Below are 25,181 nucleotides of genomic sequence, written 5' to 3' on the forward strand. Positions count from 1 at the left end.
AAAAGCAAAACTGTTCTTGACACTCTGCCTCCCTCAGGTGTGTTAGACCGTTCTTTCAATCTTTGAGCCGAATTACACTCTTGCTTCCTTAACTTGCTTTTGCCAGTATTTTCTATCAGTGATTTGCTACCGAGGGAGGCCACCATTCAGTTCTTAGGGCTTTGAACCACGGACTGTGGGAAAGTTAGAGATGTAAGCTAGACAGAGAGTCCTAGAGTGCTGCAAACGGAGCTTAATGGGTTATGCCGGTAGAAGTCTAAGACATCAGAATGCTAGGAGAAACGTGAACACTGGAGGCCTGGCACATCAGGTTTTAGTGGAGAGCAAAGATTAGGTCAAGAACTGGGCTAAAGACCATTTGAATGAGATTCTGGAGAAGAATCTGGCTTCATACTGCCCATGTCCTAAGAAACCTAGTGAGACTGAACAAAAAAGAAATGGACTAACTTGTTTGGAGGGGGAAATGTAAAGATAGGGTATCGCTCAAGCCATGTCATGGTTACTGCCTACCCCTCTGATATAAATCTACAGCCTGTGTGGGAGAGTGGGTGTGAACAAGAAGATCCAACAAACGTGGTGTGCTGAGGAAAGGAGTGTAAGGCAGTGTGAAGCTGCAAATAAGGCAGGTGCAGAGAAAACATTTGGGATTGTTACAGAGACTACACCTCAAAAGAGAAATCTAGCAGGTGACACCTGGGTAGAAGAAAGGTGTCCTTTGAGTAAGATCCTGTCTATCAAAAAAAAAAAAAAAAAATCCAACCTGTGAAAATACAGACTCACTTGAGAGAACCCAAGCTGACAATGACTCTGAAGGGCTTCTCTGCGCTGATTCTGCGCAGATGTGTGTCATTGCCACGGCTTTTTCTTTGTTGGTACAGGAGAAAATTGTCCTCTGTGGTATGTTTTTCTGATTTTTTTCAAGACAAAGTTTGTAATATATCTTCTGGAAATTATCTTAGTCTACCTCAAAGCTAGCTACTTGTTTTAGATAGGGACAGAGTTATCTTAGGCTCATCTTTACTTGCCCAAAGCTGATTTTAGTAATCAAAGAAATAGATAGCTCAAGGACAATTAAAAAAAAACTCCTGAGAGTTGAAATACCATTCCTTTTCTATTTTCCTTCCTTCTGTCTCCTTTCTTCCTCCTCTTCTTCCTCCCTCTCTTCCACCTTTTCTATTTATTTATTTTTGAGACAGGGTTTTTCTATGTAGCCATCGCTGTCCTGGAACTTGATCTGTAGACCAGGCAGCATTAGAAAAAAATACTTGTGTGTACCGAAGGAATGACGACAAACATAATGTTCATTTTCGTAGTAGCTCATTACTTTTGGCAAGAGCAACTAAAATACTTTCAAATGTTGCAAACAACAGCACAAGATTAGAGAGCCTGTCTATGTAAGGGCCACAATCCATTTTTAGATTATGGTACAGAGGAATTCTCAGAGGAAGACTGCCTTCTCCAAGACAACACAAAGTAAAACCAAACAACCAAATTAAGTGCACCTGAGCAGTGTGAGGGTGAGTGTTGGCACAGTCGATAACAGAGGATCTGGAGGGTTAATTATAATGAGAAATTTATGGTTTGTTCTAGTTGCAGAGGAGAGCAACTGGAAGGCTGTACATGAGGGCATGTTACTATACTCTGGTTCTAATTTTCAAATAAGGAAATGGTTATGCCTGTTGCTCTCCAGAGAATGACAATATTGGAGCCTTAGTGGAAGCAATTCAGGTTATCGGAATTAGATAAATATTAGTAGGGCTCTATTTGAGTCAATGGCAGTTCTCATAATCTTCACAACTCTTTTTTGTTTGTTTTTTGAGACAGGATTTCTCTTGTAGCCTTAGCTGTTCTAGAACTCACTCTGTAGACCGGGCTGGCATCAAACTTGGCCTCTCAAGTTCTGGGATTAAAGGCCTTTGTCACCACCGCCTCCCCAACTCTTGAGAGGTTCCTCTTTATACTTAATATTGCCACAAAACAGAACTATTCTCATCGCTATGCGTTCCACATCCACGGTGGGCTCTTCCCTAAAACTGTGAGCACTTTAGTAACTATCATGTAAGCATTTCACTTTGGGGACGGTCATCACTCTTTTGGGTTGCGAGGTAAAACAGTTAAATCTTTATTTCGGGTAATAGAGTTTTCAATGTGTCTCAGAATGAAAGACATACACTAAAAGGTTATGCGTTATTTAAAATCAAACCAGTCGGTCCACTCACCGTACTTACTTTGCTCCCTCTAGACCACGAACCCCAGAATTGCGGGGAAAACCCTTGTTTCCAGCGCGTTCGAGTTTGTGACTCTAGCGCTGGGCAGAAGAAGCCCGTTTTAAAGAAAGGAGCGAAGCATTAAATGATCGAGTGGGTAACCGAATAATATGTCCTCCAATTATATGACACTTTTGGAGAACCAAAGCCTCGTGGTCCTGAGGGCCACAGCACCCCTCCAAGGACCGCATTCCTCAGCGCAGCACCCGCACAGCCAGCGCTCCGGCGTTCGGGGGTCGCGCGCGGCGCGCCCTCGTGACGTCATTACGCGCGCGCCCGCCCGCCCGCAGCTTCTCTAGGTTAGAGTGGTGCCGGCGCTTTCGCTTCCACCACTGCCGTGAGTGGCGCTTTCCCGCCGGTCGCCCCCGGCGCTGTCTTCTGAGCGTTCGGTCCGCCGCGTCCTCACCGGCTCTCTTGTCTCTGTCACTGCTCGCTGGCAGCAGGCCTGGCCGCTCCCACGCGGAGCGAGCTTCTCCTCAGGGCCATGTCCAGGCCGAGCAGCGTCTCGCCGCGTCCGCCGGCTCCTAGCGGAGGCGGCACGGGCGGCGGTGGAGGTGGCAGTGGCGGCGGCGGCGGCGGTGGCGGCGGCGGCCCCGCTTCGTGTGGTCCTGGAGGCGGTGGCCGGGCCAAGGGCCTCAAAGACATTCGTATCGACGAGGAGGTGAAGATCGCCGTCAACATCGCTCTGGAGCGCTTCCGCTACGGTGACCAGAGAGGTGAGGCTTCTGACGCGGACCTTGCGGGCTGACACCCGCCCCCAGGCCCGCCCCTGATGGGCAGAGGAACCCGGGGCCGGGCCGCAGAGGTGAAACCAGCGCTGTCTAGTGACTGTTGGTCAGAGTGGGATGCCCTGGGGGTCGGTGGGGTTAGGGAGCAGTCGCTGGGCATCAGAAGATGGAAAGGCTAGGTTACGCCCGTGTGGGAAAATGTTCTCCCAGGTACTTTTCTGCAACCCGAGGCTGCCAAGTCAACATTATATTTTTAAGGAGTTGGTAAGCCCCTGCCATCCTCATTATTGAAAAGAATGTGTACTTTAAGCTGAGAAAGCTTCAGAGGAGGCTTTGACTTTATTGAAATTCTAGACGCATCAAATGAAACACAAACTTGTAAGTGTGCTTCGTACTTTATCAGGTTAGAGACCTATTTGGTATGAGCCTCCTAGTATACAACTGAGTTTACCCGTAGTGTCTGCATAGCGTTATTGAATGCTCATTTTGATTCGCCTGCTTAACTGATAATTTGCTGAGGCTTATTGTCCGAAAGGATTTTGAACATATATTTGATAGAAGCAAAATGTCGCAACAAATCCAGTCTGAAATATTGAGCAAGAGTCCTCTGCAGTTTTGAGAACAGAGACATGAGCGGTTCAGCTTGAGAATTCATCATGCTTTGAGCATACCTCATTATTGAAGGAAATACAGTTTTGTTAAGGAAGACAGGAATAAGTTAAATTGTAAAATATGTCCATAGTTGTACCAATTTAAGATTTCAGTAAAGGTAGTAATCTTTGATGGATTTTCAAGTCCTTTATCATATTTAGGCCTTATGTGTAGCGTAATAATTAATATCAGAATTCTGGGCTGAAGAGATTGCTCAGTAGTTCCTCTTGCAGACTGCTACTGGAGAAGACCCAGGTTTGATTCTCAGCACCCCATGATTGCTTGAAACCATCAAGTTAGCTTCAGAGGGTCTGATGCTTCTTCTGATCTGTGGACACATATGGTGCACACACACACACATACACACACACACATACACACACACACGGTGCACACACACGGTGCACACACACACACAAATAAATAAATATTAAAAGTTAATATCAGAATCCTATTAGATGTGAGTTACCAAATAAAAATACTTTTCATATAAAATATATAATTTGATTTATACTTACATCTATTTTTTCATGTTTTATACCTATAATTGTCTGTCTATAAGTGGAATCTTTTTTCCTACATAGAAATGGAATTCCCTTCTTCTTTGACCAGTACGGAAAGAGCCTTTATTCACCGACTAAGTCAATCTCTTGGTTTAGTTTCTAAAAGTAAAGGGTAAGTGTACAACTTTTCTAATTTTTACAAAAGTATTTACTACAAAAACATATACAGGTGTCTGACTACATTTAAGTCATTATTTCTGCTTTAACTTTACATTCTTAAGTATAGTATATGTAGATAAACTCATTTTAGGCCTCTACCAAGATCAGCTTTTCTTCCTGCAATGCACTTTGCCTCCAGGTGCAGAAAATAAGTTAGAGCCTGAGAGATGGCTCATCTTGTCAAAGCAGCTGGTGTCTAAGCCAAACAACCCGAATTCCATTCTCAGAGCCCGCCTTGAGCAAAGAGAGAAAAGTAAAGCTCACTGTGGCTAAAACTGACGAGCAGGAGACTGCAGAATGGGCCACAAGCTTGCACAGTGGTACAAATAGCAAGTGAGACCCAGCCTCAAGTAGGAGAGAATAGACTCCGAATAGTTGTCCAATGACCTCCACATGGACTCCTGAATTTACACATACTCATAAGTTTAAATATTTTTAAAAGGTGAATATAGTTCCATTATTCGTGTTAGGTTCTTTATTTTTGGACTGCTAAGGTGACAGGTACTTTTCAATGGAGATTTAAATTTGAACCTGCTTGATTTGAATTATTTATACACACAGATGGAGTCTGTTAGAGAAGTTTCAGTTTGATCCATCAGTTTGCTTGTGGGCTTCAGGAAAGAGTACTTTTGTAATCATAGCCTCTACCTTAGTGTCTGGTGTATATTCATGAATTATGAGTAATTTCAGAAAAAAAATTAGCTAAAGGTGAAATGTAACAAAGCTTCCCAAGATAATTTTTAGAGGAATTAAAGTGTCTTGGCGTCACAGACATGTTAGAGATATTCTTATTAACCAGGATACAGTGTTATAGAACTAAAATGATGTACTTTTGATCATATAGTCAATTAATTAAAAAATTATTACTGAAGAACTCCAGACTTCTGTCATGTTTATTTAATTCCAACATTATTTCTACCATATGTAGTTAAATTTTTATGAAATGAACAGCACAGGGGAACGAATAGCCCCTGTATGCACTGAAATTTCAGACAATGAGAAACAGCACAGGGGAAAAGAACCTGCTACAGAGAGTATGTTTAGAATCTAGAGATTCCAGTTTGCTCTGGAAATGACAGTTTTTAGATTAAGTTATTTTTTTTCCCTTTTGATTCAGAGTCTCAGGTAGCCCAGGCTGACCTTGAAGTCCATGATTGTCAGGCTTTCACTTCAGAAGTGCTGCAAATACAAGTAGCTGTCACTACAGCAGCTAATTTAGAGCATGCTTGATCTCCTTAGTCAGGGCAGATGACAGACAGCATTGAGAACAGAACAGTTCATCCTGGTATTCACCAGGCACATGCAGAAATGTAAATGTTAGCAAAGTAAGAGCTGCACTTAGAAGACCTACAACAAAAACTACAGTTTAGCCCTCAGTTTAATGTTCTTTTACATCTTTTTTATTTTACTCGAATGCATCTATGCGTGTAAGGACACATTCATGTGCACACATGCCATGGTACATGTGCGGTTGCAGGAGTTGGTTCTCTCCATCCATCATGTGGATTCCCAGGATTGACCTCAGGTTCTCAGGGTTGTCAGCAAGTCTGGTCCCAGTTTAATATTCTTACGGGGAAGATATTGTTGACAAAATTTAAATGTAATGAAAATTGGGAAAATTAGAAAATAATGTAATTTTCACCAATTTGTAGTTCCATTGCTCATTACAATATGATAGTTACATTATCAAATGAAAATGTTGTGAGAAATATTTTCATTAACTATTAAATGATTTTTTATTGTAATAGCTTTCATTTATTTAAAGCCTGCTCTATGACAGATGCTATAATTTACCTCTAATTTCTTAATCATATGAATACCTACTTCAAAGTAGGCATTATTAACTTGGGCTTAGAGCCATTCATAATTTGCTTATGTTCTCACCACTAACAAACGGTAAAGCTGGGATTCCCACCCAAGTCTGTGCTTTTTAGAGTCAAGTTTTTCATCAGTACAACTTGACTAAATTCAGGCATATATTATTAAACCTTTCAGAACACATTTGGGACTTCTTGTGTCTATAACATTTTACCCAAGACTGTTGGTTTTATGACTTGAAGAAGTCCTGAAAGATATGGTCAGTTCTGTATGAACTAAACAGACACCCAGCCAGGAACTTGAGCTATTACAGAATTGTATAGTCACAGGCTTTGGAGAAATTTTTTTTTTTTTCATTTACAGAGTATGTGCTTGAAGTAATTATTGGCAGCATTGTGTTACACAGTTGAGCGTCAGCTATTAAAAGTGGCTCTTCTAACAGGCTCCCCTGGGAATGTCATAAACACGTTCCCAAAGCATCCCATGGACATACTAACATGAACAGCCAGCCGTCACCGTTTCAGTGTGTTTAGGGACTTCTGTTCAGATTGTCTCACCTTTATATGCTTCTTGGTATGTGTTAACTGGTGAGGCTGTGCTTACCAAGAAGTCTGCTAAATTTAAATTTTAACATTTATGGATGAATTAAGCTGCTTTTCCCGGGTGTTACTGTTGATTTAAGAAATGGGTTTGTAGTATTTTGATATTTTAATTAAAGATACTCTTTGGACTGCTCTATTTTTCTTTATTTATTGTTTTTTTGGGGGGGGACTTTTAATATCAGAATATTTTTCCTTGTTTCACTTGAGATTATTTTCTAAGTAGACATACATCATATGTGAACAAGTTGACTATATATAGTAAATAAATTATTTCTATTAATATTCAGAAAGGGAGCAAATAGATACCTAACTGTGAAGAAGAAAGATGGATCAGAAACAGCTCATGCAATGATGACCTGTAATTTGACTCATAACACAAAACATGCTGTTAGGAGCCTAATTCAGAGATTTCCTGTCACCAATAAAGAACGTACTGAACTCCTACCTAAAACAGAAAGAGGAAATGTGTTTGCAGTTGAAGCTGGTATGTATTTTCCAGGGAGCTGCCTTACTTACCCTGTTATTTGGCGATTATTTTTTCCCACCTTAGATTTATTTTTGAGAGCTAATATGGTACACGTTTCTTTTCAGTTTTAATAGTGTATTAAGGTGATTAAGAATTATCAGAATTTTAGAATAAAGTATTAAGGCATATTGTGCAAGTGAAGCAAGTTTTTTGAAGGTTGTAATACTAACTACTGTTCATTGAATAGTTACCATGTGCTTTGCAGTATCCTCACTCCTAGCCTCACTGTAGCATCCTCTGGGTGGTAAAACGTGAGCGTTGAAGAAGCTGGAGCTCAGAGGAGTGACGCCATCCATTTAAGGTTACTCAGCCAGCTGCTGAACACTGCTGGGTGTGACTCCAGAGTCTGTGACTTTTTTGTGTCACACCTTGATGTGCTAATCCTCGATGTGGTACTTTAAACTGGGACTTTTGCCTCTGAGAAGGGGTGGGGAAGAATCTTCAGTATGCTAAACTACTCAGTCAGCTGATATATGAATTATAAAACGAAGTTCATAATTTTATTCAGAAAAATAGCTTTCAAGGTGAGAAAATGCTCTAAGTGCCCAGTGTAGACTGTGTGGTTATTGTTGTGTATGGGAGCAGGTCCACAGCTCATAGGGCATAGGTGATCCTACATAGCAAAGACCTTGGCTTACTTAGCTTCAAAAGGTTGGTTGTTTTGCTCTGCAGGGTTCATGGTATGCAGGCATTCTACCATTGCGCTATAACTGAACCCTAAAGAAAGCATCTTAAGTGCGAACACATAGAAATAGCTTGAGTGATTTGGATAACACTTTCTTTATTATACCTGCTTTGCCATACTTGGATTTTAGCTGAAATGCTCAGTTGGAAAATTCATTAGTCACTAGAACTTTGTATTTACAAATATTATTCTATTTTTGACATTACTGATAGAAGTTTTATAATAAACATGAAAATAATTTATGTTTTGTTTAGTGACCATGGAATAATTAATTTTTATTGGTTTTCATATGTTATATGTGCATCGGAAACACTTGAAAAGACCCACTGTATTTGCTGAAAGTGGTAGCCTGTAAACTCACACATGCAGGAGGGCAGTAGCTGAAGCTCTGGGTAGTGAAGACTGTAGAGAACAACGTTTAGAGGAGCACAGGAAATTATGTAGCTTCATTTTTAATATGTCATGTCAGTGTTGATCATAAACTTTCTGTCTGTTTATTCACTTTTGAAGAAAACCGAGAAATGAGCAAGACAAGCGGGCGACTCAACAATGGCATTCCTCAAGTTCCTGTGAAAAGGGGAGAGTCTGAATTTGACTCATTCAGGCAGTCTTTACCAGTTTTTGAGAAACAAGAAGAAATTGTTAAAATAATTAAGGAAAATAAAGTAGTTTTGATAGTAGGAGAAACTGGGTCTGGAAAGACCACACAGGTTTGTTTTTTCTTTGTTGTTTGTAGAAGGAAATCCATCTCATAGTTTTATGTCAAATTTATACTATGTATTTGAAAATAAACCTCAGGTTATTCTACTAATCGGTATTTCACAAATTGTTACTGAGTGCATATAAAGAATCTATAGGAAGGAAATCTTTCAAATTGCTACTTTTTTGTTTATTTATTTTTGAGACAGGGTCTCTGTGTAGTTCTGTCTGTCTGGCTCTGTTCTTACTATGTAGAGCAGGTGGGGTTGGAACTCACAGGGATCCTCAGTTGCTGCCTCTTGAGTACTGGGATTAAAGGCGTGTGCCTCTACACCGTGCCTTATTCTTTTTTTAAACTAATGCATTTGGTCTTTAAGAAACAGAATTATGTAAGTTGTTATTTTGGGAGACTGGGCATAGAGTTCAAATTCTTATTATTTTATCTATTAGGTGTGAAGTCTTCATCTAGCATTGTAACCCCATAACCATTATAACCCCGTTTTCATTTATAAAATGGAACTGATACTTAGTTCATTTTAGAGTGAGATTTAAAGGTAATCTCTACAGAATGCCTTATATAAAATACTAAGTAGCACCTACTAGTGGAATTTACTTTAATGCTAAGATGACATTAAATTTTTTCCTGATGTTTCTTTTCTGTTCTATGAACCACAAACCTAGACAGAATTTAAAGAAGACTTTAGCCAGTTTCAGGAAGTAAACTATTTTTCCAGTATTTCTCCATATTCATGTTCATAATGTAAGTGACATGGAGGCTATTATCTAGAAAACGAAAGAATTTATTCATTTTTGTTTGAGAATTTTGTACATGCATATAATGCATTTTAATCATATCTACCTTTTCTTCCCCTCCAATTTCTCTCCCATCCCTTGCCATGATTTCTTTCCAACTTGATGTACTTTAAAAAAACCCACTCAATTCACTCAGTATGCCACCCAAGGACTGAATCCCTGCAGAAAACTGACTTTCCCTTCACCCAGCCATCAGTACAGCTTAAGAGCCTTTCTCATATCCATGCTGAGATTTTGGCTGGCTTGATCTTGTGCAGATCTTATGCAAGCAGTTACAGCTACTGTGAGTTCATGGGTACAGTGGCACTGACATGCTTAGCAAATACTGTTTGGCTGCAGAAATCAACTGCCCGTGGCTCTTAGAGTCTTTCTCTTCTGGTTAAGTGATTCCTGAGCCTTGGGGTAGGGTGTGATACTGCTCTCCTATGTAGAGCTGAGCACTCCATACTCTTATTCTTTGTACATTGGCCAGTCGTAGGTCTCTCTTAACCACTCTCTACTGTGTAAAGAGGCTTCACTGTCAGGGCTTAGATGCACTAATCTACAGGTATAAAATAAGAGCAGGGGGACCTATTACTATATTCATTTAACAGAACAGTACTTTTTGAAATCATCCCCCAGGGCCTATGACCTAGCCAGTTTCAGGATTTTGGCCCAGTTAGCAGTATCAGGTATGAGTTCTGTCTTATGTGGCAGACTTTGAATCCAGTCAGTATTGGTGGTTTACTGCCATGAAATTTGCACTACTGTTGTTCCAGTGGGCACATCTTGCTAGGCCATTAGCTATTATAGCATGTAGGGCTCACATCTGGGTAAGACTGCTGATCATTTTTCTCCCCTATTAACATACTTAGCATCTTTAGCACTTTGTAAACTAGTCAGTAGGGAGAATGCTTCCAGGTCATCAGCTTGATTTTTTCTCCATGTCCTGTACCTTAAGTATGTGGTGTCTTCAGGAATAGGGTCTTACCAAATTCTGGAGGGCAGTAGTCTGTAATGTATGGGACCCTACTGACCAATGACTCAAAAAGATGTAACCCTACTGTTCTTTTTGAGAGTGTATTGTGTTTGGGAGAAGCATTGTCCCTCATTATAGGGCAGCTCCATTTAAACTCCTTTTATATAATGTGCATGTATTTTAGGAAGCCTGTACACTAATAGGTTTGCAGCATTTGTCAGCATGGGTCTGAGTTATCTTCGTGTGATTTTGTACCACATGCATGCAGCGCCCACAGGGACCAGAAGAAGGTCTCCGATCATCAGGGTCTGGAGTTACAGTTGTTTGTGGGCTTCAGTGTGAGTGCAGGTAACAGAATGAACCCATGTTCTCAGGAAGGATAGTAAGTGCTCTTAACTACTGAGCCACCTTTCTAGTCCCAGTAGGACTTCTTACTTTAAATATTTATGACCCTCCTGAATTTTATTATAGAAAAGTATTTGTAATTCTAGGATTGTAGGGCATTTTTATTTTTGTGATAATTTTGACTATTCAAACATTCCAGTGGGACTTTGTCATTTTTAAGATAATTTAGGGGAAGTTAACCTACGATAATGATCATTAATATCCAGGATTACATACTCAACATACTCTGGTCATTTTTTGTTTTCAGTAATATTTGAAGATCTTCTTTACCTTGAATATTTCTTGTTGTATTTCATTTACAACATCTAGGTTTAGTTTTCATTGTGAACGAAAATCTCTTAAAACTATAGTTTCTCATTGATTATTAGCAGTTATATGTGACTTACTGATTTGAAGATTAATGTCTTGACATATTATGGAAATTTGAAATTTGATGTTTATTTGATTTGGTTTGATATTTCTGGGTTTGCAAAATGAATACCTTATGGTGTTTTAAAATTTTTGGTTTAGATTCCTCAGTTCCTGTTAGATGATTGCTTTAAAAATGGCATCCCCTGCCGAATATTTTGTACTCAACCAAGACGACTAGCAGCGATTGCTGTGGCTGAAAGAGTTGCTGCAGAGAGAAGGGAAAGAATTGGTCAAACAATTGGTTATCAGATCCGATTAGAAAGCAGGTAAAGACAGTCTTCTTACCTTTTACCATACTTAGAGCTAGCTAAGTGTGTATATTTACCTAAAAAGAAAGGATTAAATGATCATGTGACATGGAAGAAGAAAGTTCCACCCCTAGACAGAGAACACAGGCAGTGAATGACAGTGGAGAGAGGGCGAATCAAGTGGTCAGCTCTGAAACCATGAAGCCATGGACCACAAAACTGAACTGAGCAGGTCATCTTGAGCTACTTGTGCACATATATGTAACAATAATAAAAAAAGGTATCATTTGATAATGTGTGGAACATGAGAGGGGCTGGGTGAGGGAGGAAAGGGAAGGGGAAATGACTTATGCCGGGAGCCATCCTCAGCAATGGCTGGGTATGCAGAGGAGATAAGGAGTCTGAGAAGGAGGAGTAAGTCAAGCATGGGGGTCAGGGGAACTTTGCAGCCTGACTGGTCAGAATGCTTCTTTATTTATCAGAACTAAGTAGGCAAGGGTAGATTCATGTTATTCCAAACATAGATCATACCATTTTGTCTTTTATGTGTTTTAACTTACTCTTGGTCTTAAGTTTAGTTATTAATAAACAGTGACAGAACAGAGTTTTATAATCATTTTCCACATCAACCCCATAGCCCAGCTTTTAAGAATCTAGAGGCATATTTTGCCAAAGTATAGCAGCTCATTCTCATGTTAGTAGCTCTTGAGTTTCAAGGGTACCAGACAGAAAGAGATCTCCAAGCCAGCCTAGGCAGGTTGCCATGTCCCAAGCACTATATTATCAATCTTTAATGGTCAGAGTATTAATTGTCATTAGGTCCGAGAGAATTCTTCAGGCTAAAGCTGCTGCAGTTATTCACTTTCTGCTATAATAAAAGGTTTATATCTTTGTAGAATTTATATGTCTAATCTTGGTATTCTTTTGTTCCTTGGTCATATGACACCTCAGTGGCCCTGTACAAGCTAAGTTTTCTAAGAAGGGGGGGGGGGGGGTCTTAATACTTCTCTTCTATCATTTATCCTTACTAACCATTCTTTGTCTATCAGTATAAGCCCATGTGTAGGGCAGAGATGACTCCAGTCAATCTAACTTTGTTGCTGTTTCCTTTCCTCAAGGGGCATACTATATGTGGTCCCCAATCTTATATTCCACATAATCTCCTGAGTGTATATTAAGAAGTGTCTTTTAACTGGATCTGCTACCAACTTCTCTAGCCCACTGAATCTTGTTTACCTTTTTAAGCTTTCTTTGTTCTGACTGTCTTGTTCCTGAGTTCTAAGAGTATCTTGGAACCAGATCCTCATAAAGGAGATCTCTGGATGTCTTTATTTGAGTCACAACCTCTAGGACATAAGGAAGACCTTTCTAGTAGCATCAGATAAGGATATCTCCCTAAAAGCAGGATGGGTAGTATGCTCAGGACTTTCCTGGGGAAGCTTAGAAGCAATACTCCTAGGAGAAGGGATAAATGAATCATAAGGAATTTCCCATCAACCCAGTTTCCCCAAGTTGTTCAAATACTCAAAGCTCTGTAAGCATGCAACATGTGGAGATCAAGACCAGAAGTGGTATGATAGTGACTGTAGCGTGTGGCTCAGCCTTGCTTTGTCAAATGGCTGTGCTGGCTTTATGGCTTTCACTGTTCCCAGTAGATATGGCTGTGCCAGATTTAATTATGCTTTATTTAATATATAAAAGAAGTCATAGAAGACAAAAAGTTAACTGATAGTTTTGCTGCTGTATTCAGATATTGATACCATATCTAAAATTAGGTTTTGAACAGCTGAGCCATAGGTATAAATCCTGTTTCAGTGTCATGATCCAATAGAAGCTGTTTCACCTTGCTGAGACCTTGTTTTATATATGAGGGTACTATACCACCTAAAGTCTAGAACATTGATCTACTGAGTTGAGATAGGAACTCAGTGAATGATAGTGATTCAACTTTAGTGATAGTGTGCAACTGAGCATGCCTTCTCCACAGTGCTTGGAAAGTGTGTCAGATTTTATAATATTTTAGATTTGGATGTTACTATAAAGTAAACTTTACTGCGTGAGCTTGTGGAGTGCCGGAAATCGGAAGCGAGACATTTGGGAGTCTGGGTTTCTAGACTGAGGATGTTTAGCCTGTTGTAGTCTTCTTGATGATTTAGCATTTCTTGGTTTGTAGCAATAAAGTTTTTTTCATGTGTACTGTAATTTTTTTAACCAAACTAAAAATTTTAAAGTTTTTTAAACCTACTTAAGTTCTATAACAGCATATATAACTTAATTAAAAGCTGTTACTGATGAAATTTATGATTGTCAGACATTTTATATGTTAACTTTTCTAACAAGTCATATATACCAGTACATTAATATTCAAAATAGTAGTATGCATATTATATCCATAATATTTCTTAAATTATATATACAGTAAACATTTAAAGTAGTTGTATTTAATGATGTAAAAGATTTGTAATTGTGCACTTCATTTTGATTTTTAAAAGGGTTTCGCCAAAGACACTTCTGACATTTTGCACTAATGGGGTATTGCTTCGTACATTGATGGCAGGTGATAGCACATTGTCAACTGTGACCCATGTTATTGTGGTAAGACTATTGCTGAATTTGCCATGTGATACTGAGACAGCTTAATATTTAATTACATAATGATACTTTTAGAATAGGGTAAAAGGAAAATGAATTATTGTTTTTAGTAGATTGTGTTCAAGGTAACTTGGTATAGTTATTAGAAATATATCTTATATAAAGGTGCCATTACCTTTGGGTTTTATGGGAGAAATAACCAACTAGGACGATTTTTGAAAATATAATGTTCATCTATGAAAATGATGTATATAATTAGAATTTTCTAGAAAGTTTTAGTCTCTGTACTTCTTAATTAATCTTTTATTGCCATAGATTTCCTAATTGCAGCTATATACTTTATAGTCATTCAATTTTGTGGTTAAGTTGAAAAATTAATTAGCTACTTGTTAAGTAAAAACTACTCTCTTACTAAAGTATTCTAAGCTTTTTTTCCTAGTTTGTATCAGGTAAAAATAGATTAAGTTGTAGTCCTTAATAAGCAGGTTTTATAACCCTTGCCTAACCAAACACCTCCCTAGTAGTAAAAGTTACCTGAACACAGGGGTTTTTCTTTATTTGAGACAGGGTCTTGCTATATCGTTTAGGCTTCTACCTTGCAATCTTCTAGCTTCAGCCTCCTCAGTAACTGAGATTACAAGGATGTGCTACCATGCCTAGCTAGATGTATATTCAAATTGATTTTGTTTATATTATGACTGCATTTAATAGACTGAGATAATTTAGAGTTTTTAATAGTTTTTGTAGTTTTAAAGTCTATGAAAAAGAATAGTACTTTGTCATTTACAGTAAGTTGTTAATGTACAATGATTTCTGTATTGTACATACTGCAAACTGGTCTGTGGTATTGATTGACCCTTCCTTATTTAATTTGAACAATATAAATCCAGCAGTGTTTCCTGTTAAAGGTGAACCATTCACAGTATTTTACCTGATCCATGGTTTTGTTTCTGTTTCTCTTCCTTGCAGGATGAAGTGCATGAAAGGGATCGATTCAGTGATTTTTTGCTTACTAAGTTAAGAGATTTGTTGCAAAAGCACCCAACTTTGAAACTAATTCTTTCAAGTGCTGCCTTGGATGTGAATCTCTTCATAAGATATTTTGGAAGTTGTCCAGTGATATATAGTACGACTATCCATTATCCTCTTTAGTTTCTTTGAAGTAAAGCTTTGCAGTGTGATTATGTTTTATTTTTATTTTTTTATTTTTTTAACAGAAATTCATAAATATTCTGAAGTAGAGGATATTCATTTATGCTTCCCATGAGACAGGCTTCATAGTGGTCTGTCTCTACTTTGGCCTCTTTTTTGCATCTGTTATCTGATGCTGTGTAGCAAATCCAATGATCTAATCTTGAAAAAAAATGAGTGTCTTTTTGTCCTGTGTTTCTCTTTAACACAGCTCTGCACTTTATTACCTGCTCTCTTGGAGTAGTCTTTTGTACTGTTGTATTCATCCGCTTGCAAACCCCAGGCTGAAGGCTGTCAAAATCCACACTTATTCTTGGTTGGTGAGGTCTATTCTTACGCACCAACATTAGGCTTCCTCTCCCCGTATATTTCACTGCTGGAGCTGTACCTCTTATTCCTTCACATTTTATCTTGTCAACATCTGGCCCAGCTACCTCTTTATGTTGCCTCTCATCCTGAGACAGGATGTTTGAATTTAGGCTCCCTGACTTGTTGAATCTTCATTTGAATAATTTTGGTTTCAGGCCCCCTAAATTTTGTCATTTTTAAATGATAGATTTTCTATTAGTATTACTCACCACCTCTAAGTGGGGTGTGAGGGGCCCTTTCCACTCCTGACCTGTGCTGTGAGAGAAGTCATTTATCCCAGTAATGTCCACCACTGGAATTGAGTTCTTGTTGGTTAGAAACTGTAGCCCCCTCTCCCTGGGCTGCCTCGTTTACCTTCTGGTGTGGCTCTGCTTCCCTTCCACCTGCTAGAGAGCTGTGCATCCTTTTTCCTTGCTTTCAGTTTTGTTTCCCTGCATTCCAACCATACTAGGGCTTCCTTTGTATGTTTTCAAAGCTCTTACTTAGTTTCTTCTCTTGGTGCTTTTCTTCCACTGGGTCACAGGAAGGCATCTTTTAGGCTACCATTGTATTCGGGGTCTCTTCATCATTGTTTTATAAATAGATTACTGTACAAGTTTCCTAAAGGATGATTGATTTACATTTTTTAATTGTTAGGAGCTGTTCACTTAGCATTTTTATTGAAAATTACATTTTATTCAGTTTGTATGACTCTGTGTGTGTGTGTGTGTGTGTGTGAGAGAGAGAGAGAGAGAGAGAGAGCATAAATGCCATAGTACTTGAGTGCAGGTCATAGGACAGCTTGTGGGAATTGGTTCTATCCTATCTAATGTGGACCTCCATTTAGGAATTCTTAACAATATTATTTTGATGCTGATTTAATTACTAAGCCCAATATTTAGATTTTAGGCAAAAGTTATATATAATCTATGACAACTCATGGTTTTGTGTGTGTGAATTCTCAGATCTCTGTTTGTTTGGGATCATTGCTTCTTGCCTCTTGTTCCTCATTATTGTGCTTTCTCTCTGGGCTGATATATTGGTATTTTTTAGCCTTTATTCCCTTAATCTTTTCCTTTCGGTTTCTATTCATTCTTATTTCCTTCTCTCTTCCTGCTTTTATTTTACAGCTTGGCTAGCTATCACAGATGTACATTTAATTGTCATCCCCCCCCCCCTTTAATGCTCATGGCTTCTATTTTCTGTTGTATACTGATGATTGTCCTCTAGAGTTTTGGATATAGAATTTATAAACATCACTTCTAATATGTCCAAAGCTGACTATTTAATATATCAGTTATGGTTTTATTTTTGTCTTGCATATTTTGGATGATACCTAAAGACACTGTCCTAAGTCTCAAAGTTGTACATTTGTCTGATAAAATTAATAACATTTGCTTGGATGATTAAGCACCTAAAATTGATAGCTGTGCTAATTGAAAGTTTGATTTGAGTTCTCATGTTTGCTAAGTGTGAAGGGAAATGTCAGTCTTCACGGCCAGCTTAGTTCTCTTTAGCTTTCCTTGTTTGTCAGAGGAACGTTCTTTTTGGGCAAGATGACTTAAATGGAAATTATTTTCATAACAAATGTAATTATGATTTCTCTTCATTTTATTTTCTGTTTCAATAATCTATCTGGATTTTTACATTTCTTTAAATCTTCATTATCACTATTGTTTATCCCGAATTCATTTATTGCCTGACGTACTATACATGTTGCTACCTGGTATGGTTTTATTCTGTTTTTTAAGTTTTTATTTTCCAAATTATTATCCTTATGTTCCTTTCTGAAGTGAGATTTTGTTGACATTGAGCGCTCTCTAAGCCTTGAATGACCTTTATTTCAGGACAGGGACCCTTACTGTGACTTCATTCATTGCTCTCTGATTCTTCACATGCCTTTTAGTTTCTTGAAAACAGCCTCATTTGGTTCCACTCTAGTGACTTTGTATTTTCTTCATATGCTATTTACTTTCTTTTGTTTTGCCTCCTTCTCTCTCATGAATCAATAAAAATATTTTCTTGGTGTGGTTCCTTCCCTCTATGGTATGCTGTCATAACATCCTGTACTTCTTTCTCTAGGACTTTCTCATTAGACCTTGCACAGCATTCTGTTTCATGTTGCTGGTGTTCTCTGCTTCATGAAAGTAGGAAGTACTGCAGTTTGAACTTAGCATAGTCTTCTCAGTTGCTAATGTGATGCCAGGCTCATGGCACGTGGGTAGTAAACAGTAGGGGAAACTAGTTGAGCACTTGTCTAGAATATGAAGCCAGCTGTTCATTCTCGACAGCTGTCTACAGAGAAAAGTTACAGTTAACAGGAAGTATTACGAGAGTCACTGGAGCTTTAGACAGCTTTTGCATAGCACAAGATACTTCATTGAATGTGGGAATTCTATTTTGTGAATTATCTATGCAAATTGGATATTTAAAAATTTTTATTCTTTAGTACAGGGAAGACCATTTGAAGTAAAAGAAATGTTTCTGGAAGATATTTTAAGAACTACTGGATATACCAACAAAGAAATGTTAAAGTACAAAAAGGAAAAGCAACGAGGTAGGATTTTTGTTTTTGTTTTTTTAAAGAATTTACTACTGAAAATTATTTCTATAATTTTTTACATTATAAGTTTACCGTATACATCTTAAGCTTACAGAAGAACTAGTACACTTGAACATATTTTTCTCTTGTATATAATTAAATAAAAATATGTGATAATTATTGTCCCAAATATACTTTTTAAAGAAAGCTTTGTTTATTGCCATTACATGTGTGAGTGTTTTGTCCACATGTATGTCTGTGCACCATAAGCATGTTGTGCCAGGAGAAGTTACAGAATTGGGATGCTGGGATGCATGCTGGGACTGAGGAGGTTTCAGGCATCTGAATCCCGACTCTTAGTCAGTGTTCTGAGAAAGCAGGGAGATGTATGCTGCTCCCTACGCACGGCTGACCTTAGTGCGTGCAATTAGGAAGTAGATGGGAGGGAGCCGATTGTCTGATTGATGGCAGCAGGTTTATTTTTCTTGAAAATATCAAGCTTTCCAATTTTTAGAACTTATTTTTTAAGACGTAGTCTCATTTTATAGATCACATAGACCTGGAACTTGGTTAATCTTTTCCCTTTGCCTATGAAATGCTGGAATTGCAGCATGTTCTCTATTCCCAGAAAGATTTCCAAATCGGTATTATTATAGGGTTGGCCTTTATTTCCATTTTATCAATTTTGCCTTAAAAAAAACTTACAGTGGCATTCTGTGTTTCAGTGTATGAATTATTTGGAGTTTATATTCCTTTTTATAGTATACTTGGCTGTACTCTTACTTCCTTGTTTACTGTGTATGACTATGGGCACATAACTCTGATTCTCTACTTGAGTATGTATTTAACAATGCCCTCTATCAGCACAAAAGTACATCATGTCTTACATGTAAATTGTGAAGCTTGTAGATGTTAAAATGTTTGCAACTTCTTATTTTTTTGTATGTTAAACAATTGACATGATGATATAAGTTTAATAAACAATTTAATAGAAACTACTATATGAGTATTAGTCATTAATTTATATAGTAGATACATTATGGGTAAAGATGCTGTTTCTGAAATTCTGGGTTAGAAGCTAACTTCTTACTGATAGACAATGAATGTTTTTATGTAGCTTCATATGTCCTTGTGTTACAACATAACTTTATGAAAGACTCACTGTGAGTTTTAAACGTGACTCCAAAGTAAAGCCGACTTTTAAGTGATACACTACTCACTTAGGCTTACTGGTTTAAGCAAAGGAACAGGTTATCAGAAGGAAAGGACCAAGTACTTATTTTTTTTCCTTTCTAATTTAGAGGAGAAACAGCAGACCACCCTCACAGAGTGGTACTCAGCTCAAGAGAACACCTTCAAGCCTGAGTCTCAGAGGCAGAGAGCTGTTGCTAGTGTGTCTGAAGAGTATGACTTATTGGACGATGGAGGAGATGCTGTCTTCAGTCAATTGGTAAGATATTACTGCTTCATAATGATATTTTGAGTAAAAATTTTGTAGGCTAAACAACTTTTATGATGTAATAGCACTTTTTTATTTTGTTATTGGAGGGTAATTTTCTTTGTTTTAGACTATAACATATTTTCAGAATAATCTTAATTCAGTTTTTAATAGGATTGGAGATGAAATCTAGGGCCTTTTAATTAAGCACTTTATCCCTGAGCTGTACTTATGATCCCAAACTGTCTTTAGAAGAATAATTTAGCTACTTTTAAAAAAGATTAATTTATTTTTATTTTATGTGTAAGAATGTTTTGCATGCATGTATTTGTGTGCACATCAGTACAGGTTCCCTCAGAGGCTGAGAAATGGGATCCTCTGGAACTGGAGTTACAGGTGATTCTGAACCACCATGTAAGTGCTGCTGGAACCGGAACTTGGGTCCTCTGTAAAAGCTGCAAGTGCTTTTAACTGCAGAACCATCTCTCCAGCCCCAAATTTAGCACTTTTTTTAAAAATGAGAAGATAGATAATGCTTAACATTGTATCCTAGTATTTTAATTCTATATATCCAGAAGAATTATACTTGAATTTTAAAAGAGGCATCTGGGGGATGCTTTAACATTGTTCAGTGAAAGGAAGATCCCTTTGAGTTAGCAATCAACATTTTGACATTTTGGCTATGAGCCTAGTCTCTCTAGTCTGCGAATTTGACTGTGTAAACTAGTGGTTTTAAGAACCAGGTTGGACATTAAACATAGGAGAAGCTTCTAAAGCTTTGTGGAATCTATTTCCCTGCCAGCAGTGCTTCTTTGAGTTGGAGATTGGGGTAGGGAGAGGACTTCTTTTGGGCTTTTGAGACAGCCCAAGTTGTCTGGAACTTGCTGTGTAGCATGGGGTAGCCAATACAAGGAAACTTGTATTCTTCTGCCTCAACTGCTTGAGTTGCTGAGATTATAAATGGAGCTTCTCATGTGCTTGATACAGATAAGAAACTGGTTTTAGTATTAAGAAGTTCTAGGGTAATGTTTTCTTTGATGTAGCTGGAAAAGAAAGATGTATTATTTACCAGTATATTACCAAACACCCTTAGTTCATGTGGCTAGATCATAGTACTTTGCCAATAAGCTCACTTTCAGATAAAAGATAATAATACAGTATTATGAAAGACAATGTTTGAAAGATAAAATTAGTGACTTTTTGTATAACAGCATATGCATGTTATATGTTTTTCAGTTCTTCTGATGATTGTAGCCATTTTATTTTCCTTGCAGCAGATACATTTTTTCTTTAACTTTTTATTGATTCTTTGTGAATTTCACATCATGCTGAACCCCAGTCCCAGGGGTTCCCTCATACTGGCCCTTCACCCTTGCAACCTCTCCTGCAAAGAAACCCAGAAAACAACAACAACAAAAAACCAACAAAAAACAAAACAAAAAACAAAACACACACAAACACGCAAACCAGCAACAAGAAGAAAAAACAAAGCATAGGAAAAAAAAGCATCTCATCATGGAGCTGTCACACAGTGTCTCACAGCATGTCCCTTTGTCCACATATCTTCATTGGTCTGGTTTGAGATCTCTAGATTCTGTGACACTATCAATAGTGGATCCTCATCGAGACTCTTCACAGTTATTTTGTTGTTTTCCTGTGTCATGGAGATCCTGCAGTTTTGGATCACCATGTCCCAACTGTTCTTAGATGATACAGATTTTGGTTCTGGCATGGGTGGTAGCTGAGCCTGGCAGCAGTTGGCTCTCCCTTATCCACATCACCAGGGCAAGCTCTCCAGCACTGTTATGGTAAGGCCACCTACGAGGCAAACAAATACCAAGCAATTAAATAATTTATAATCTTTGCTTTTTTTGTTTCTAAAAGACAGAAAAGGATGTGAATTGCCTTGAACCATGGTTAATCAAGGAGATGGATGCCTGCCTTTCTGACATATGGCTGCATAAAGATGTTGATGCTTTTGCTCAGGTCTTTCATCTTATTTTAACTGAAAATGTTAGTGGTAAGTTTATTTAAATTCAGAATTTCTCTTGCCATTATTTGTGGTACAAATACAGTCTAATTTAAAAAGTATACATGGCACATTTTGTTTACTATCATTAATTTTATTTTGGAGGGCTTTATATTGTTTCAAATTTTGTTAGTATCTCCACAGAGATTTCCTAAACTCTTCACAGATATGATAGTTATTTACCAAAATGTTTTTATAAATTTGTGTTGTATGTATCCATGTAATCTGGTCCTTGACTCTGTGCTGCAGAAACAAAAGTATCTCAAAAAGGTTTGTGATTGAAAAAGAAATGGACAAAAAAATGCGTAATAACTTTGGGATTCCTGAGTCATTTAGTAAATGATGAATTTTTCATGTTGACATGTATGGGCTCAGGTTCTGATCTGCATACACTCATGAACTTTATGTTATGTGATGTGTCTTCATTAATGAGTTATCCTTGTTTGACTAGTTGGCATTCATGGATATTGGCAACCAGATATAAGCAGATATAGTTCTGTAGACTTCTAGGCACTGTTATAATTATTAGCCTTTCTGGTTTTTTTTTTTTTTTTAAACACTAGTGATTTATACTGAATGCAAACTTTGTGAAGGCAGAATCCTGTCTGCTTTACTCACCTCTGTTTCCCAGGGATCGTAGTAAGTGTGCTAATACTTGCTCAATAATGCTACCTTTAAGCATTTTTATCAGATGGTAGTGTCTAATATGGAAAGATACAGGAAGCTCCTTGCCTCTCTCCTTTCCTTTCTTCTTTTTTCTTGTCTGTTTGCTTGGAGAGGATTTGGCTGTAAGCCAGCCCAACCTTACACCCAGGATCTTCCTGCCCCAGATGCCTAAGTTCTGGAATTAAATGTGGACACTACCACACCTTGTATCATTCTTACTTGAGAGTGATTTTCAACTTTGTATTGTCTTAATTGTCCATTAATTTGTTAATATGTACCATCTGTCTTTTTCTGCTTCTGGTGTGCCAAGAGATTTACTGTGTTCATGTCTGAAAGACTTTATATTTTTAAACTGTGAAATTAGTTTTTCCTTTTAAGGTTTTCTCAGCCAACCATACTTACTTTGTTTCGATACCTATCTAGTCCCTAAGTTCACTGGTTTGCACCACTTTTGAATATATATTAATTTCTAAACCCTCTCAAGAAGTATCGCTGGGACTGGGGAGATTGTACAGTGGGAATAGAGGCTGACTGTAAATCCTGAGGGTGTGATTCTTGATCCTCAGAGTCTATGTTGGGAAAAGAGAGAACAGACTCCTCTCAGGTTATTCTCTGACCTTCTCACAGATGCCATGCCATGTGGCCCTTAAATTAGTAAATAAATGTAAAAAAAATGAAATACGTGCTCTCTTGTTCCGATCTTAATTCCTTAGTGACCAACTTAGGATATACTAGGTCTGTTGACCTAAAAGTCTCTATTCTTTTTAAAATTACTATTTTTTAATTAATTAATTTTTTGAGATGGGTTTGCTGTATAGCTCTGGCTGCTCTAAAAGTCAGTCTGTAGACCAGACTGGCCTCTAACTCAGTGTTTGCCTGCCTCTGCCTCCTGAGGTATTAAAGGTGAGCAATACCACTGCTGGCTGTTGAAATTACTGTTATTTATATGTATATTAGTTTAGCCTATTGTTGGTTTATCACTTTGTCTACTACATTGCTTTAAAATATTGGTAAAGGAATTTAAATATGTAACTATGACTCTTTTGTTTGTTTGTTTGTTTTTTATTTTTATTTTTTATTTTTTCGAGACAGGATTTCTCTGTATAGCCATGGCTGTCCTGGAACTCACTCTGTAAACCAGGCTGGCCTCGAACTTAGAAATCCGCCTGCCTCTGCCTCCCAAGTGCTGGGATTAAAGGTGTGTGCCACCATGCCCGGCTTAACTATGACTCTTGACTGTCTTCCTTGGTTTCTCTGGTGATTACTAAATTACTTTGAATATGGTCATAAAAGTGTGTAGTGTTTATTTCTCTTCTTGGGTCATTTATTTCCTTGAGTTTAGTATTATAGTATCTTAAAATCCTTAAGAACTTTGCTTTAAAGCATTTATTACTAGTTATTGATGGAAATTAACTTTTAAATTCTTTAATTCTATATCTTGTTATTTAATAAACATGGCAATATGTAGATAAAAAATTACAATTGAAGGGTTCTGCAGCCAATAGCTTTCCTTTTTTTCTTAATTATATAAATAAACCTTAAATAATTTCTTCTTATACCTCCAAAGATAGACTTTATTCTACCATGTTTATGCAAGAACAGCTTGGATTTCTTTGTGAATGGGAGAGTTGAAGGTTATATAATGTTGCTATCATTTAAAATGAAGGAACCAGTCACAGTTAAATTGTGTAGTCAGTTCTACTACTTGACTAAAACAATGGAAGACTTTAATATTTGGACATTTAACATACCCTTTTCTTCTTTTAGTTGATTATAGGCATAGTGAGACCAGTGCAACAGCTCTGATGGTTGCTGCAGGACGGGGCTTTACGAGCCAAGTAGAGCAATTAATTAGTATGGGAGCCAATGTCCACAGTAAAGCATCAAATGGCTGGTAATTTTAGATTGTATCCATTCTTTGTAGATCATGATATAGTTGCACATACCTTTGAAATTTTCTTATGATTGTCCTTATTTTAAAATCTGTTGTATAATAATTGATGTCACAGCTGTAATGAGTAAATGATTTTGGGTGACTAGTTAAGTAATTTTGAAAACAAATTATTTCTCAGTCTGATATCTTTGAAATTTGCAGGATGGCTTTAGATTGGGCTAAGCACTTTGGACAGACTGAAATTGTGGATCTTCTAGAATCTTACAGGTAAGACTTTAACATTATTTAAAATTAATCCTACCTTAAAAAAAATCCTAACCATGTAAATCAGAGTCTGAAAAGGGTAAGGCACTTACTCTCTTTTACCTGGAGATTTACTTTTGTAGTTGTAAAAGAATCTTCTTCAGGTTGTTAATAAGACATATTGTATTATATTTACCTTATTTAAAAACTTTTTTGAAACTTTGAGAGATTTCCACTTAAACCTGGCATATGGAGAATGAAGAGGTAGCTCAGTCAGTAATGTGCTTACTGAATAAGCGTCAGGACCTAACTTTGATCTCCAGAACACACATAAAAGAGCCCCTGCGATGGTACAGTTTTGTAATCTCAGCACTGGAGAGATGGAGACAGGAAGATGAATGGGACTCCCTGACTACCCAAACTACCGTTTACTTGGCAAGGTCCAGGTCCCAGGAAGAGACCCTGACTCAAAAAGAAATGGGGGTGGTATCTAAAAAATGACAAATGAGGATGACCCCTGGCTTCTATACATAGGCTCACATGCATGTGAGCACCTATAAAAAGGTGCTAAATCCATAAGTATGTATATACACATATTCAAGACATGGTAAATTCAAATGTATATTTGTCTCTTCATTTCCCCTACCAGAATGGTGATTTTTGTTTTTTGAAGTGTGAACATTTAGGGGCCTATGTAGATAACTC

The 25,181-nt window shown here is 37.7% G+C and overlaps 1 protein-coding gene across 1 annotated transcript in view; it reads left to right on the forward strand.

Annotated features, from left to right (window-relative positions):
* The first annotated feature begins 2,537 nt into the window (after window positions 1–2,537).
* The window catches only part of Ythdc2 (YTH N6-methyladenosine RNA binding protein C2), a 53,981-nt gene continuing 31,337 nt past the window's right edge, over window positions 2,538–25,181 (forward strand). The window contains exons 1-12 of the mRNA XM_021150592.3: window positions 2,538–2,983; window positions 4,231–4,321; window positions 7,076–7,272; window positions 8,510–8,709; window positions 11,385–11,551; window positions 14,026–14,128; window positions 15,095–15,251; window positions 18,114–18,221; window positions 19,508–19,656; window positions 21,529–21,664; window positions 24,107–24,233; window positions 24,435–24,500. Of these exons, the coding sequence (XP_021006251.1) occupies window positions 2,752–2,983; window positions 4,231–4,321; window positions 7,076–7,272; window positions 8,510–8,709; window positions 11,385–11,551; window positions 14,026–14,128; window positions 15,095–15,251; window positions 18,114–18,221; window positions 19,508–19,656; window positions 21,529–21,664; window positions 24,107–24,233; window positions 24,435–24,500 (1,733 nt within the window). The 5' untranslated portion in view covers window positions 2,538–2,751. The remainder of the gene's footprint in view (window positions 2,984–4,230; window positions 4,322–7,075; window positions 7,273–8,509; window positions 8,710–11,384; window positions 11,552–14,025; window positions 14,129–15,094; window positions 15,252–18,113; window positions 18,222–19,507; window positions 19,657–21,528; window positions 21,665–24,106; window positions 24,234–24,434; window positions 24,501–25,181) is intronic.

Source organism: Mus caroli, unplaced genomic scaffold (genome assembly GCF_978045245.1).
Source record: "Mus caroli unplaced genomic scaffold, Mus_caroli_1 scaffold_19, whole genome shotgun sequence".
Taxonomy (NCBI): Eukaryota; Metazoa; Chordata; class Mammalia; order Rodentia; family Muridae; genus Mus; species Mus caroli.